General features: G+C 43.7%; 1 protein-coding gene and 1 pseudogene across 1 annotated transcript; both read left to right on the top strand.

Annotated features, from left to right (window-relative positions):
• The first annotated feature begins 216 nt into the window (after positions 1-216).
• On the top strand, positions 217-1,080 carry LOC118389473 (transcription factor HES-5-like). The gene is made up of 2 exons (XM_035779380.1): positions 217-307; positions 423-1,080. The coding sequence occupies exons 1-2, from the start codon at positions 245-247 to the stop codon at positions 852-854; spliced, it is 495 nt and encodes a 164-aa protein (XP_035635273.1). The 5' UTR covers positions 217-244; the 3' UTR covers positions 855-1,080.
• Positions 1,081-5,857: 4,777 nt separating this feature from the next.
• LOC118389474 (uncharacterized) overlaps positions 5,858-16,337 on the top strand; it is a 15,659-nt pseudogene continuing 5,179 nt past the window's right edge.

The following is a 16,337-nucleotide window of genomic DNA, read 5'->3' on the forward strand; positions in this document are numbered from 1 at the left end:
TCCCAGATTCCCACAGGGCTCTGTGAGTCACTCTCCATCACCCCCCATATGTTCCCCTGAGACATGACCATTGTCCACCAGCATTAAGAACCCAAGCACCCCCATTGGCTACAGACTGAGAAACTCCAACAAGCCCAGTACCCACACATTCATATGCAGATTTGGGACTATATATAGGAGAGAAGAAGCCAGTAGAAATCAGATGTTTTCTACACAGAGGCCTTTACAGCACAGAGATCCAGCCATGGCACCTACAATCACTTCAGCTATGATCTACTCTAAGAACCACCTGACTCTGACCAACAAGGTAAACTGAGATTACAATTTGCTTTATGACTTGTTTCTTGAAAATAGTTGTCATAATTTTATCTCACCTCTAATACATTCTAGAATAATATTATTAAAGACTCTCCTTCTTGCAGCTAAGAAAGCCAGTGGTGGAGAAGTTACGCAGAGATCGTATCAACAGCTGCCTTGAGAAGCTCAAGTCTATCCTGGGTCAAGAGATCCTCAATCAGCAGCCCGACTCCAAGCTGGAGAAAGCAACCATCCTGGAGATGACAGTGAGCTTCCTGAAACGACAGCAACAGTATCAACCATTGAGCTCCTCCTCCTGCTCTGCACCTGACAATCAGGGTTACTCCAGGTGTGTCCAAGAGATTGTGCACTTCCTGTCCAAGGATGAGGTGACGACAGAGTCCCAGAGAAGACTGCTGAGCCACTTCCAGAGCCTGCAGCCATCCTCTGATAAGAACAGGAGGGAGAGTGACCTGCTTCAGTTGAGCACCCCAGCCCAGCACAGCATGAGCAAAGAGAAGGGTCCAGTCAACAGCGCCATCTGGAGGCCCTGGTAGAGTCCTACAGACTGGATCTTCATTCTCATGCAGGACATTTCCCAGTCCTTATTACAGAGGAGTTCATCCACATTTTCTGCATTTGCAGGAGTTTATGTTAATTTGTAATGACAAAATGCATTGAACAATATCAATATTTGAATCTTCCTCTCTTGATTACAAGAGGATCAATAGCATATTCTGTTTTATATTTAATTTTTATGAAGTGAATATACTGTGTATTGTTTCCTGTGGGAACGTTGTAATCATTTATGAAATAGTGTTCACTGTCTTTCTAGTGGAAAGATTGTGAGTGAACAATGTTCAACCCTATTTGTACTGTTTTGATATCGAAATTGAATATCTTAATGGCAAAACATATCAGACGTCATTACATTTATGTAGACGCTGTTATCTAGAGCGACTTACAGTAGTGATTGCATACATTTTCTTCTTTATACTTGTCCCCCGTGGGAATCGAATCCACAATACTGGCGTTGCAAGCACCATGCTACACCAACTAAGCTCCACGGAACATTATCGGTTCCCCTTGAAAATTATATCAGCATTTTAGACAGAATAATACTTCCTCTCGATGGTGATAGGAGTTAAAACGTGTAGACCTACTGGTTTGTATCGCTATGTGAGTGTATCACATTCCTCGCCTTCTGAGAGGTATTGTAAAGATTGAAAATATGTTTTCAAAATTAATGTAAATCTTCTAATCAAATCGATGCGAATAAAAACAATCATCGAAAACAATTAATGTTTGTTTGATTCATTACACTCCGTTGAAATGTGAAATGTCTAAATCTTTCTAATTAAACTGGTTTCCAGATATAGTACAGTAGCCTACGTATATCTACCTAAACGGCTTTCATATTTCATAACAAAAAAAAAATCATACCATACCAACTGCCAAAATGTCTCCAAAATGTCAACATTCAAAGGCCTATTTATTTTTCTGCAACAACACGCACACTCATGACACATTGTAGCCTATGTAAGTAAGTGTCAGTGACTTCTAGGCCTTTTAAATTAAGACGACTTGAGACAAAACCAACTCGGTTTAACCTAATGTGTTCTGCTGCTGAACCTGCCTCTCACCAGTGAGAGACAAATATGACAGACACAACTCAAAATTTGCCAACTAACTAGGCCTACCTAAGTATTCAAATAGACTGAGTTCAAGAGATGACGAAATTAGGTAGTTTGATGTGCAATTCATTTCAAATTAAAACATTGATAAGAGACTAAATAAAATGTAAAAGTAAAAAAGAAAAATGCTCCGAGGGGACTTTTTCGTCATTAGTCACGCAGGAAACAAATTCATATGCTGCCTTCTCGTGAGTGATTATTAATTGAACTATGTTAACTTGTCAATTTGCTGGTCAGTAATTACTGCTAATGCAATTAATTATTTAAAGTATTATTAATAATGCAATAATTAATCATGAATTAGTCATGAATGCCAGTTGTTACTATTAATAAGTACTGATGGAAATTATGTCACCGTGCTTAACAGATACAGTAGACTGGTTGCGCAAAAAATACGCTTGCTTATCCTACATGTGGTTTCCTGTAGTGCCCTACTTAAAAGTGATGCACATAATACAATATAATTAAGAATCCTATTCTCTACCATTCTCTCCTAGTGCACGTCCCCTGATGGATTAAAGGAATGAACTGGTGTAAAACATATGGAGGACCACCAGTCCCATGCATGTAAATCCATGAGAACAAGTCAAACCTTTGGGGGAAATGGCAAGACCTTCTTTATGTGAAGTACCATAATGATTGCTTTGGACTTTTTTGCAGTGTATACATTTTCGTGGAAGTACATTCAAATAATCAGAAGATGTCCTTCTGAATCTTGTGAGTTTCAATATGCTGGTAAATGAAACCAGTAAAATTCAGTATTCATTTCAGACACTTAATCACCAGTGGTGGAAAAAGCACCCAATTGTCATACTTGAGTAAAAGTAAAGATACCTTAATAGAAAATGACTCAAGTAAATGTGAAAGTCACCAAGTAAAATCCTACTTGAGTAAAAGTCTAAAAGTATTTGGTTTTAAATATACTTAAGTATCAAAAGTAAATGTAATTGCTAAAATATACTTAAGTATCAAAAGTAAAAGTATAAATAATTTCAATTTCCTTATATAAAGAAAACCAGAAAGCATCATTTTCGAATAAAAAATAAATTACAATTATGGACAGCTAGGAGCATGCTCCAACACTCAGACATAATTTACAAACAAAGCATGTCTTTAGTGATTCTGCCAGATCTGAGGCAGTAGGGATGACCAGGGATGTTCTCTTGATACATGTGTGAATTAGGCAATTTTCCTGTCCTGCTAAGTATTCAACATTTAAAGAATACTTTTGGGTGTCAGGGAAAATGTATGGAGTAAAAAGTACAGACTTTTCTTTAGGAATGTACTGAAGTAAAAGTAAAAATGGTTAAAAATATAAATAGTAAATTACAGATACCCCCAAAAAACTACCTTCAAGTATTTTTACTTTAGACAATTGCAAATCAAAGATAGGAGGAATAGACAAAGAAAGGTATGTTGGATTTTGTCTGCAGTTTAATTAGCTGACAAAGTTAGAGAACAATATTAATAAGAATATAAATCCTCTTTGGATAAGATAAAGATAAAATAAACATTTACCTTATGTATTTTCATGCACAACAATGCACTGTTCCTTTACAGAAATAAAGGTATGCATGTGAATTTATTTTCTACCGTTATTTGAGGCAGCGTTTCACCTTGAACCAGATCTCAGGGTATTTAGTTAATCATTTCACAGAAAGAGTAAGGCAGTAAACCTCTGCTTATATAAATACATACAATGCATTTCAAATGATTCTGCAACTTTACATTTCATGTAAAACAACAGAATAGGTTCCAGACCAATCTCTAACAGTCTGGTCCAAATGGGACAACCAGCCAACCACCATGGTGGGAATATTTTCCCAATGTAGATATGGCGCTCTGATATATCCAAGCTGAATTTGCACATGAACAGTATATTGTGCTCTGTTCACCATAGGCTCAGTTCATGCCCGCTCCACAGGTTTGTATATCTCACGCTGCAGTGATCATTTTGTCTCAGACCCTAGTCTCAGCCCAATATGTAACCCCTGACCTATAATCTCCCCATCCATGCATCTCTCTCAGTTCATTGTTCGAAGCAGAGTGGTACAATGTCCTCTGGAGTGGGAAAGAGACGCAGCATGTCCCTGGAACATTTGGAATAACTGGTGGGTGACAGCAAGGCCTTCTTCGGAGTGAAAAAAGACACAGTCTTCGCCAAAATAGGAGATATAGGAGATGTAGGGATCCTATTCTGGAGATGTTCTATAATTTCCTCTCCAACAGAGAGAGTTTCCACCTGAAAAACAAGACAAGACAGTCATGAACACCTCTTCTCTCACACACTGTTTCTATTCATTTTAATACCTCATGACCTAAAGTGGCGGCAGGGTAGCCTAGTGGTTAGAGCTTTGGACGGTTGCGAGTTCAAACCCCCGAGCTGACAAGGTACAAATCTGTTGTTCTACCCCTGAACAGGGGCTGTTCCTAGGCTGTCATTGAAAATAAGAATGTGTTCTTAACTGACTTGCCTGGTTAAATAAAGATAAAATTAAAACATTTTTTAAAAGTATTTCAGTGTAATTGAACCTGATCTTAACTAATATGCTGATCCTTCACGTTCATGATGTCCTGAAGAGCGATGTCCTTTAAGCTGGGATTTTCAAATATTGGTCTTGAGTTAGCAACTTGTCAATAAAGTAGAGATGATGGTCTTGGTAGGTCTTGCCCGAGAGTTTGTGTTGTTGTAGCTCCTCTGCTGTGTAGTGTTGCTGCGGGTCTTGGGCCAGCTGATGTGAGTCGTTGTTAGTGAGCTCTGCATCTCCACTCTCTATTTATGTGCCTACTTCTACACTGTCTCACACTATGCCGCCAATCAGATGGTGGGACAATATTCAGTGGGAATAATAGATGATTCCTCACAGGACAGGTGGGATGTTGTTCTTTATGCCAAAGAGGTCGGCCACGTTAGTCGCTGGGAAAGTGTCTGTGCCCATGTGTAATCAGAAATATCATTTCCCCATGTTGAGTAGTGATATAAATCATCATATTGTAAATATAACAAATATGTTAGGATCACAAGTCTTTCTGTTCATTGCAACACATAGACGCATCAAACAAAACACAACACACGTCTTTATTTATAATATGGCCATTTTACAGGAGAAAAGTTATGATAAAGACAGTGTGCAGCCCATAGGTGCTTGGATTACCTGTCTTTAGACTGATAGCCAACCATTAAGTCAGAATCATGACTTTAACCAAGATGCACAGACATACTTCAGTCCAATATTTTGCTACGTGAAGGTTTTCGACTTACGTAAATAGGCAAAATTATTCCAATATCCTAATGTGTCAATTATATCAAATTTGAACATTTATATATGATAAATTGAAATACATATTAATCAGCAAGGTTGTTTGTTTGTTATTAAAGAAAAAAACACATTTTGAAGATGTTGTATTTGTACACATAGAAATGACTGGTCTGTTTGTATTTGGAAGAGTCTCTTTCTGAAGTGAATTATAACTGATCCAGATGGTTTGCCCTGTAAGCCACTCTGTGTCCCTGCATGGGAACAGCCAGTGTGTCTTTGTGAGAGCAGACACACTTTTATAGTGTCTCAGGGCTAGCAGGCTGCAAACAGAAGTCGGAGAAGCCGTGTGTCCCTGTGGCTCCCAGCTCCAGAGAGAGGAGAGCGTGTGACTGGGGCATGCTCAGCGTTGTGCAGAGAGCCAGCTGTGCTTTTGAGCTCACAGGAGGGAAGTGTGCTGCCTGGGGCTTCTGGGAAACCTGAGTTCTGAATGGCCTCCAATCTGATCAGTACAATGTCACTGCGTCAAACATCTTTCAGTGAAAGCTACAATATTATGAGTACCAGTATTTTATAATGTGGTGTTTTAATTATTTTTTGTAAGTTGTGATGCTGAGCGTGTGCTCTGTCAGTGTCATTGATCCCAACATCAGGCAGCAGATCTGGGGGTCACCACTCTGTGAGTCACTCTCCATCACCGTCCACCCCTCCACCTGTTCCCCTGAGATGTGACCATTGTCCCCCAGTAATAAGAACACTGAGCATGTGGAAGCTCCACATTCCTCATTGTCTTCCCAAGCTCACCCATTGGCTACAGACTGTGAGAATCTCAAACAAGCCCAAAACCCAAACATTCATATGCAGATTTGGGACTATATATAGGAGAGATGAAGCCAGTTGAAATCAGATTACCTCTACACAAAGACCTCTACAACACAGAGATCCAGCCACGACACCTTAAATCACTTCAGCAATTGTCTACTCTAAGGAGCACCTGACTCTGACCAACAAGGTAAATTGAGATTCAAATTCAAGGAATTGAATTTTATTAGATTTTGAAAAATGTGTTTCAGTAATGTCATATACCAGAATAAGGTTATTAATGACCCTCCTCCTCTTCTTGTAGCTAAGAAAGCCTGTGGTGGAGAAGTTGCGCAGAGATCGTATCAACAGCAGCATCGAGCACCTCAAGTCTCTCCTGGGACCAGAGATCCTCAATCGGCAGTCCAATCCAAGCTGGAGAAAGCTGACATCCCGGACCTGACAGTTTGCTTCCTGAGACAACAGCCATAGTACCAGCCAGTGAACTCCACCTCCTGCTCAGGACCTATCAATCAGGGTTACTCCACATGTGTCCAAGAGATTGTGCACTTCCTGTCCAAGGATGAGGTAAAGGCACAGTCCCAGAGAAGACTGCTGAGTCACTTCCAGAGCCTGCAGCCATCCTCTGATAAGAACCAGAGGGAGAGTGACCTGCCACAGCTGAGCTCCCTAGCCCAGCGCAGTATCATGTGCATCAGCATGATTACTACCTCTGAGGGTTTAGAGCTTGAGGTAGTCACCTCATACATGTACTTGGGAGTATGGCTAGACAGTACACTGTCCTTCTCTTAGGACATATCAAAGCTGCAGGCTAAAGTTAAATCTAGACTTGGTCTCCTCTATCGTAATCGCTCCACTTTCACCCCAGCTGCCAAACTAAATCTGATTCAGATGACCACCCTACCCATGCTAGATTACGGAGACATAATTTATAGATCAGCTCTCGAGCGGTTGGATGTTATTTACCATTCGGACAGATTTGCCACCAATGCTCCTTATAGGATACATCACTGCACTCTATACTCCTCTGTAAACTGGTCATCTCTGTATACCCGTCACAAGACCCACAGGTTGATGCTTATTTATAAAACCCTCTTAGGCCTCACTCCCCCTATCTGAGATGTCTATCTCCTGCAGCCCTCATCCTCCACATACAACACCCGTTCTGCCAGTCACATTCTGTTAAAGGTCCCCAAAGCACACACATCCCTGGGTCACTCGTTTTTTCAGTTCGCTGCAGCTAGTGACTAGAACGAGCTGCAAAAAACACTCAAACTGGACAGTTTTATCTCAATCTCTTCATTCTTAGACTCAATCATGGACACTCTTACTGACAGTTGTGGCTGCATTGCATGATGTATTGTCTCTACCTTCTCGCCTTTTGTGCTGTTGTCCGTGCCCAATAATGTTTGTATCATATTTTGTGCTGCTACCATGTTGTGGTGCTACCATGTTGTGTTGCTACCATGTTGTCACTCTGGGATTAGCAATATTTGATCTGTTTTAAGATCATACCTTAGTTGTGAAATGTAATCCCTATTATAATTATAATGTGTATACTTCATATGAAAGGAAACTGTTCTGTCTTAATGTAAAACCTCTTATTAATTTTAAACAATATGTTGTCTTTTATCAAGACAGGGTAATTGTGTATTATAATTGTGTATTATATAGCCTACTACTCTCTTAGAGATATGTCCAAGTTCTTGTTATGATGTTTAATCACTTTATTTCTATTGAAATATTTAACTTAAGGCTTTCAATGATGTCAATCTGAATAAATACACAAATTATAAAATGAAATCTTCTCATTTTTTACTCTATTCTACTCTTGACAAAGACAGCCTTCCATCACAGTTACATTACTGATTTGTGAAATTCCACATGTAGAACCAAAAAAGCCTACTATGACCCATTACTGTAAACAGGGATATTGAATACAACACTGAATACTTATTCAGTTGTACGCCTCTTGGTGCTTCATTCAAAATCTACCACGTAAGATAAAAGTTGAGACATTTTTATTGACAAAGAATTGTATGATATTCATTGTTTTAGTTGACAGGTGAAATTGACTATAGAGAGATAATTAATCATAAATGCGAATTCCCCAGGAAGCATGACAGATTTTTTTTTTTTACTGATGCACCTGTTTTATTTAAATGTATTCTTTTTTGGGGATAATCAGAATGTATTACAATTGCATATCAGTTTTTTTAGTTTGGTTATCAGTGATCCCAGGTGTTGGGCCCAAACTGCAGCTGTCATCTTAGTTCTCTGAAAATGTAGGGCATCTATGCCACTCAAACTCAAAAGCTAATGTTATGTGTAATAAGACACACTTCTATTGTTCCTCCATTGAAAGCACTGAAAGTGTGGGAAAACTCACTCACAGAGCCTCTTTGGGACAATAGACTGGGACTTTCAGAGGTTAGGGGGGGGGGGTGTCTGGGTCTCTATGGGGAAATCATTGGATCTATTGCTAATGATCCCATAAATGTTCAGTATTTGGGTCTTGGGTATAGGCAGAAGACACCTACAATAAGGCCTAAGTACATAAGTAATGGCATAAAGCCATTTGTATGTGGAACATGATTGAAATGTGCAATTTTGTTTCTGTACAGTACACAAACACACACTCAACTTGAATTGAATCTCTGTCACAGTGAGTCTGTTTCTTACGATCAATATTTAAATAATGAGCTTTACCCCCAGGGGCTCGACGGGAACTGTTTGTTTAAAGCCTCCTTACGTTTATCACCACCCTGATCAACAAGTCCCTCCTGACCATAGAGGTGCCATCGATCTTCAAAACAGCTGCTGTCAACCCTTTACTGAAGAAAACCAACCTCAACCAGGACATCCTATCCAACTACAGGCCCATCTCCAACCTCCCCTTCCAAATCCTCAGAGATTATAACATCAACTGCTAGGCTGACGATACCCAGGTCTACATTAACACCAAACCTGACACCATCTCTGCCTTAGCAAAACTCAGCAACTGCCTAGAGGGCGTCAGGCCATGGATGAAAGGGAACTTCCTCCAGTTGAACAGTAGCAAGTCTGAGGCTATGCTTATTGGGACACCCAAGCAGGTCACCAGTGCTGGAAACATCTGCCCTACTATCAATGGCCAGGCCATCCACCGGTCATCTCCAACCTAGGAGTCTAGTTTGATCATTCTCTGTCCTTCGATGCCCACATAAAACAAATATGTAAAACATCATTCCTGGGTTATACCATCACTCTCCCAGCCAGATGCAGAGAAACTCATCCACGCCTTCATCTTCTCTCGGATCGACTACAGCAATGTACCATTTGTGGACCTCCTAGCCAAATTACTACAGAGGCGCCAACTTATCCAGAACAGTGCTGCCAGGGTCCTGCCCAGGATCAAGAAGTCAGGCCACATCACACCTATCCTGGCCTCCACTGGCTACCGGGCAACTACAGGATCGACTTCAAAAATCTCATGCTTCTATTTAAGGCCCTGAATGGATTGAGCCGCACCTACAACAGTGACCTCATCTCAATCAGTGAGCCAACTTGCAGTCTCCGGTCGAGCCACTTCCTACTGCTTCAAGTCACCAAGACACAACACCGAACTGTAGAGGACAGTATTCTGCTCCCTTGCCCCTCAACCTATGGAATGCTCTCCCTGACCATCTCAGAACCGCTCTCTCACTCAGAACTTTTAAAACCTACTTCTACAGACTGTCTTTTTCATAGTTCTAGTCCCAACCTAAATATATATTTAGCAACTAGCCCACTGCTATTTTACCTGCATTGATTCTAAATGTTGTTTATATTGTATTTTTAGTGAACAATAATATTAACGCAACATGCAACAATTTTAAAGATGTTACTGAGTTACAACATCCTGATCAACATCCTGATCAATTCCTATAAGGAAATCAGTCAATTGGAATAAATCAATGAAGCTCTAATTTATGGATTTCACATGACTGAGAATACAGATATGCATCTGTTGGTCACAGATACCTTTAAACAAAGGTAGGGGTGTGGATCAGAAACCAGTCCCTATCTGGTGTGCAGCGTGACACATCTCCATCACATAGAGTTGATCAGGATGTTGATTGTGGCCTGTTGTCCCACTCCTCTTCGATGGCTGTGCGAAGTTACTGAATATTGTCGGGAACTGGAACATGATGTCATACACATCGAACACGTCCACGCATCCCAAACATGCTCAATAGGTCAGGTGAGTATGCAGGCCATGAAATTAACTGGTACATTTTCAGCTTCTAGGAATTGTGTACAGATCCTTGTAACATGGGGTAGTGCATTATAATGCTGAAACATGAGGTGATCGCGGAGGATGAATGGCACGACAATAGGGCTCAGGATCTCATCACGTGATCTCTGTACATTCAATTTGACGTTGATAAAATGCGATTGTGTTCATTGTCCATTTGGACACACCTACTCATTCCAAGGTCTTTATTTATTTTTACTATTGTCCACATTGTACAATAATAGCAAATACATCAAAACTATGAAATAACTCATGTGGAATCATGTAGTAACCAAAAAAGTGTTAAACAAATCTAAATGTATTTTATATTTGAGATTCTTCAAAGCAGGCACCATTTGCCTTTTGTAACACTTTTTTGGTTATTACATGATTCCATATGTGTTATTTTATAGTTGTAATGTCTTCACTACTATTATACAATGTAGAAAATAGTACAAATGAAGAAAGAGCCCTGAATGAGTAGGTGTTCTAAAACTTTTGACCTGTAGTGTGGGTCAAGGTCTAGTTAAAGTGTATATTTACCTGGATTTTTTCCTTATTGTAGGCTACAACTTTAACCAGTTTTAGTCTTGAAATCGATGGTTGTTTACTACACTACTCATTCTGTTTAGCACAAGCCCTGACATGTGAATCCTAAAGAACTATGCTGAATGGGTGTAGACAAAGAAGAGCTCTCCAGTAGGTGTACCGGTAACGGTTTTCTTCTGGTGAAAGAGAGGTGGACCAAAATGCAGCGTGGTTAGTTTTGTACATCTTTAATAAAGATGAAAATACAACAATCTACAAAACAAGAAATGTGAAAAAACCAACCGTCCTATCTTTTAATTTTTTTTAAATAAAAAATCATTTATTATCTTCAATACCATTCATTCTTTACAACTCATAATTTTCATACATACTCAAATAATGGTATTTTAATTAAACTCATTTAACTAAAACATAAACCCCAAACAAAACCTCAGGGGAGCATCTTCCCTCCCTGTCACCCTACAAAATACCTTTCCCTATCTCCCCGTCCCTAATCTATCCCCTTACAAATCTAAATGACACCCAGCCCTAAACCCCCCTTCCACCTCTCCCGAGCAGCATGCTGCCCCCACTTACTCTCCTCCCTCTTCATGCTCCCCCTCAAATATCCTTCCACCCTCCTCACTATCCCTTCCACCCCCCAATCTCTCCCTGTCTTCACCATGTTCTGCCTGGCTTCCTACAGCCCCCGTTTAAAGAGACTCATGAGAAGCCAGAGCAGAAACCTGTCCCTATCCGTCCCTCTCGCTCTCCCTACACCTCTCTCTAACCTGGCCCACGTCAATACAAAATCCCCCCTTACCAAACCTAACAACACCCGTGCCCTAGCCCATACTACTCCGGCAAAGGCACAGTCCCAAAAGATATGGCGCACAGTCTCCTCCCTGCCACAAGAGGATCTTGGACAGGTAGGGGATTGCACCAAACTATACCGGTACATGATGGAACGTACCGGCAAGCACTTATGGAGGCTCAACCAATTCAGGTCCTTGAGCCTGTTGTCCAGACCCCGCGTCTGCACTCCCTCCCAGACCACTTCCGAGATGCCCACTACAGGCGCCGGACTCCCTGCCTTTCTGACCTCCTCGTACAGGTGCCTGTGATCTAAACCTACTCGGGCAACTTCAACCTCAGGGTGCACACGCAGCCACTTGGCCGCATGACCAAAGTGTCATGGCAGCTGTTCCTCCCGAGGACCCGTGTTAGACCACACCATTACGCTCCTCGCCTGATACGAGAAGAACACCCGCAGGAGGTAACCGGACGGGTGTATCACTGGATGAGCAAGCTCCGTTAACAAGAAAGAAACAAAAATTGTGTCCAGCTTGAGGGGGAAATGTGGTACCCCCCTACCTCCCTCCCCGATGGGACAGATCATGCGTGCCCTGGCGACCCACTCGCACCTGCCACTCCACATGAACTGAAACACAAGCCTCACTAGAGGCCTCCTCAGACAAGCCGGCAATGGGTAGATGTACGCCAAATACAAAAGCGACGGCAACACATCCACCTTTAGGACCAGGACTTTGCCCATAAAAGACAAATACCTAGCCTTCCACATTGCTAGCTTCCTCTGTACCACTGCAGTTTAGCGTCGCTGAGCCGGAGGTCTCAAAATGGACCCTGAGAATCCTCAGGGCCCCCTCACAGAGAGATAACCCCCCAGGCACATCCGTTCTACCGCTCCATCTTCCGAAAACCTTGATGGAAGACTTTGCATGGTTCAGAACTGCTCCCGACGCTCGGGTGAAATCCCCAAAGATGGCAAGGGACCTTGTCAGGCACGAGTCCTTGCACAGCAGCAAGGAAGTGTCGTCGGCGTACTGCGTCATCTTAACACGCAGCCCACCACTTCCAGGGATCAACAAGCCTTCCACCCCTGTGTCTGCCCTAATGGCAGCCCCCAGAGGCTCCATGTACAGAACGAAGAGGAGAGCCGAGAGTGGGCACCCCTGCCTGACCCCAGACGAGAGGTCAAAAACGTCACCCAAGTGACTATTTACACGAACTCGGCACCCCGCTCCAAAATATAATGTACGAATCCATCCTATGAACTTCTCCCCAAATCCTAATCGACCTAACACTCTGAATAAAAAGGATCTACTCACGCGATCAAAGGCTTTCGCCTGATCTAGCGCTGCTACCATTAAAGGCAGTTCTCTATCTTCAACCCAAGCGATGGAGTCCCTGATTAACTGTAGGTTCCATCTAATAGAGCGGCCCTCTACCCCGCACGTCTGATCCTCATGGACGACGTAGGGAAGGGCTGTGCGCAACCGGTCTGCTAAAACCTTTGCAAGTAGCTTGTAATCTACACACAGCATGGTCAACGGCCGCCAGTTGCCAAGGTCTGTTACTTCCCCCTTCTTATATAAAAGTGACAGCACACCAACAGCCATTGATCCCCCCCGGGACCCCCGTCTCAAGGATGGCCTTCAAGACTTCGAGGACCACTGGTCCAAGTATACCCCAAAACTTGAGATAAAACTCAGCCGGCAGCCCATCCATCCCAGGCACCTTCCCTTTTCCCATCCTCCTAAGAGCGCTCTCAACCTCTTCTAGTGAGATCTGGGCCTCCATCACTTCTCTAATGTCCTCCGGCAACCGCCTGGACAAGTGTTCTAAAAACACATTTCCCTGCTCTACATCTATTTCCCTTTACTTAAATAAACCTTGGAAATGATCAGTTGTCACCCTGACCATATCCTCTGGTTCTCTAACTATACTACCATTTTCTTCCCTAACGCCATGCATTACCTTCCTACTCTGTCTGGCCCTAACCGACTTAAAGAACATAGCAGAACAAGTCTCATTATGTTCTAGAAAGCCACTATGCGCACGCTCCAGGAAAGCTCGAGCCTTCCGCTCCTGCAACTCCCTGAGCTGCGCCTTTAGGGTTGCGGATCTCTCCCAGTCAAACGACCCGTCGAGGTTGCCTGCCTCGTATTCAAGTTCAATTAACCTTTGGATACGATCCACCTCCCTCCTCTCCTCCCTTTTTTTCCTCTTGCAATACCCTATTATAAAAGCCCTAATCCTCACCTTAACTAATTCCCACCACTCTAACACCCCCTCGCACATGGACCGGAGGCCTTCAAGCCTCCCAAAGAAACCATAAAACCCGTCAACAAAAGCCTGCTCCTCCAGCACATCCCGATCTAACTTCCAGTACCCCCTACCAAAGAGGCAGACTGGCGACCCCACCTGCAGGAGCACCCCGTCGTGATCCGAAAAGAAAACAGGCAACAGCCGCCCAGACAACCCACCCAAAGACCTGGGTACAAAAATATAGTCGAGCCTCCGCTCAACCCCCCTGGAGTTGCGCCATGTAGGACCGGCCATTTTCGGAGTAGTGTGCAGACCACCATCTACCAGACCATGGCAAGCCATTAGCCCGGCAATGGCGCCTGCACTGCTATCCCCCCCTATTCCTAAATCTGTATTAAAATCCCCCCCTATCACTAATTTCCTATTTGTGACACACAGGGGCGTCAACAGTCCACCATCTCCTCCTGTCTGCCACCACCTGTGGCCCATACACCACCACTAATCTAAATTTACAATCCCTTATTGTGACATCCACCCCTATAACCCTCCCCTGCATTACCACAAAAGAATCCTCCACTTTTACCTCCCTGTGCCCACACAAAATCCCTACCCCGATGAGTGCACCCCCAATACCCCAAACCGACTCCCCTTGTCCCACTCCCTCTTAAACCTACTAACATCCCCTCCATCCCTCAGGTGAACCTCCTGTAAAAACAAAAATCAAACCCCACACCCTCCAAATAACTAAAACCACCATCCTCTTAACAAAATCCCTTAAACCCTTACATTTAAACTAACAAAAGTAAAATTAGACCCCATGAAAAAAAATAAAAACATGTAATACACTCAAATTCTAAACCCAGACAGAAAAAAAAACAGGAGACTCACCCGATGCTCCCCTGCACCATCCGTACTCCCGACATCCCCCCTCTTCCTCCATCTCACCAACCCAGGATGCAGGAATAGTGTTTGGCTCGGGGTGCCCTGCACCCTGGGTCTTCCCCACACTCCTCCCCTCCCCAGTGCTGCAGATGGTTAGGAAAAAAAAAAAAAAAAATCGGGGAGGCTGAGTCCCCAAACAAAAACTCCCCACCTCCTCCTGTACCCAGTCCTGAGTCTTGTTAGGTGTGTTCCCACCCAACAGAAGTTGAGGGCCTGGGGAAACCAGCAGCAACCCAGAGGTTTCTCCCACCCCCATCACTCTCTTGGCCATCCCCCCTCTCACTGTCGGCCAATCGCACCCTCCTCTTCATTCTCTTCTTTGGTGATGGCGGCAGTGGAGAGATACCACCCTCCCCCCGCCAGCTCCTCCACCATACCCCTCATCTCTTCCACCAGGGCACTTTCCCCCCAGTCCACTTGCTCTTCCACAGTCTCCTTCTCCACCACTCCTCCTCGCTTTTTCCCTCTCATGCTCCTCCACTCGGTTGCCTTCTTCCACCACTTTTCCTGGTTCTCCTACTCCTGTGCCTTCCGTTTCATTCTCTCTTCCATCCGCCCGCTTCTTGCTCCTCCTCCTTCCTTGCGGCCTTCCCCTCTGGACCTGTACTCTGGTCATGAGGTGTGCTTCCTTCCCCTCCTCTTCTTCCCCCATCCCCCGCTCCTGCTCCCCCCCCCAGCCGCAGACGCATATGACCTCTGACGAGCCGGGCACCCCCACCACAGGTATGCTGACGAGCCACACCCGTGGCACGCCTTAGGCCTGTCACAATCCTTCGCCTCGTGTTCCTCAGATCCACAAAATCTGCATTTTCTTGTGCTGCACGAGGCGAATATGTGTCCGTAGGCCATACAGCGCCTGCAAAATGGGGGCTGACGTGCATAAAACAACGTCCCCCTGTCAGCCCCTAGGGAGAACATAGCAGGAGGATGGAGGTAGCCACCATGTCCCTTTGGGTCCTCTCTGAGGAGGGCCTGGAAGTCTCTCCTCCCATTCCAAAACCCAAGGGAGTCTTTGAGGTGCCTTGCTGAGGAGACGTTATCCATGTATCTCCCCAGAAAAGCCCTCACCTCTTCGTCCTTAACGTAAGGGTTGTAAATGTTGACAGTTACAACCCTAAAGTTATTCTTCGCCAGGCTTGTTATTTCATAGTGGCTCATCGGCCTCTCACCTCCCACTGCTCTTGCCCTTCTCAGGATATCATTGTGTTTCTCCTCTGTATATCGTGCCACGTCGTATGCTCCCGCCAACGAGTTGCCTTGGAAACAAAACACGTCCTTCACAGTCAGCTTTAGAATCCCCATCAATATTATCCTTCCAAAAGTTTCCCGTCCTAAAGGCTCCAACTCCTTTTCCTTCCAAGCAAACCGAATCGTGTTGGCCAGCCCAATCCCAGGGACCGACCGTGTTGATGTATTTTGCAAGTATGTATCTCCGCAAGGAGAATGGCGCTCGTTCTCTTCTCTTCCAAAACA

This window comes from Oncorhynchus keta, chromosome 10 (assembly GCF_023373465.1).
Source record: "Oncorhynchus keta strain PuntledgeMale-10-30-2019 chromosome 10, Oket_V2, whole genome shotgun sequence".
In the NCBI taxonomy this organism is placed as follows: domain Eukaryota; kingdom Metazoa; phylum Chordata; class Actinopteri; order Salmoniformes; family Salmonidae; genus Oncorhynchus; species Oncorhynchus keta.

Coding starts and splice junctions, on each gene's coding strand:
- LOC118389473 (XM_035779380.1), top strand. CDS start 245: ATGGCACCTACAATCACTTCAGCTATGATCTACTCTAAGAACCACCTG. Junction 308..422: donor ACCTGACTCTGACCAACAAG/GTAAACTGAGAT, acceptor TCCTTCTTGCAG/CTAAGAAAGCCAGTGGTGGA.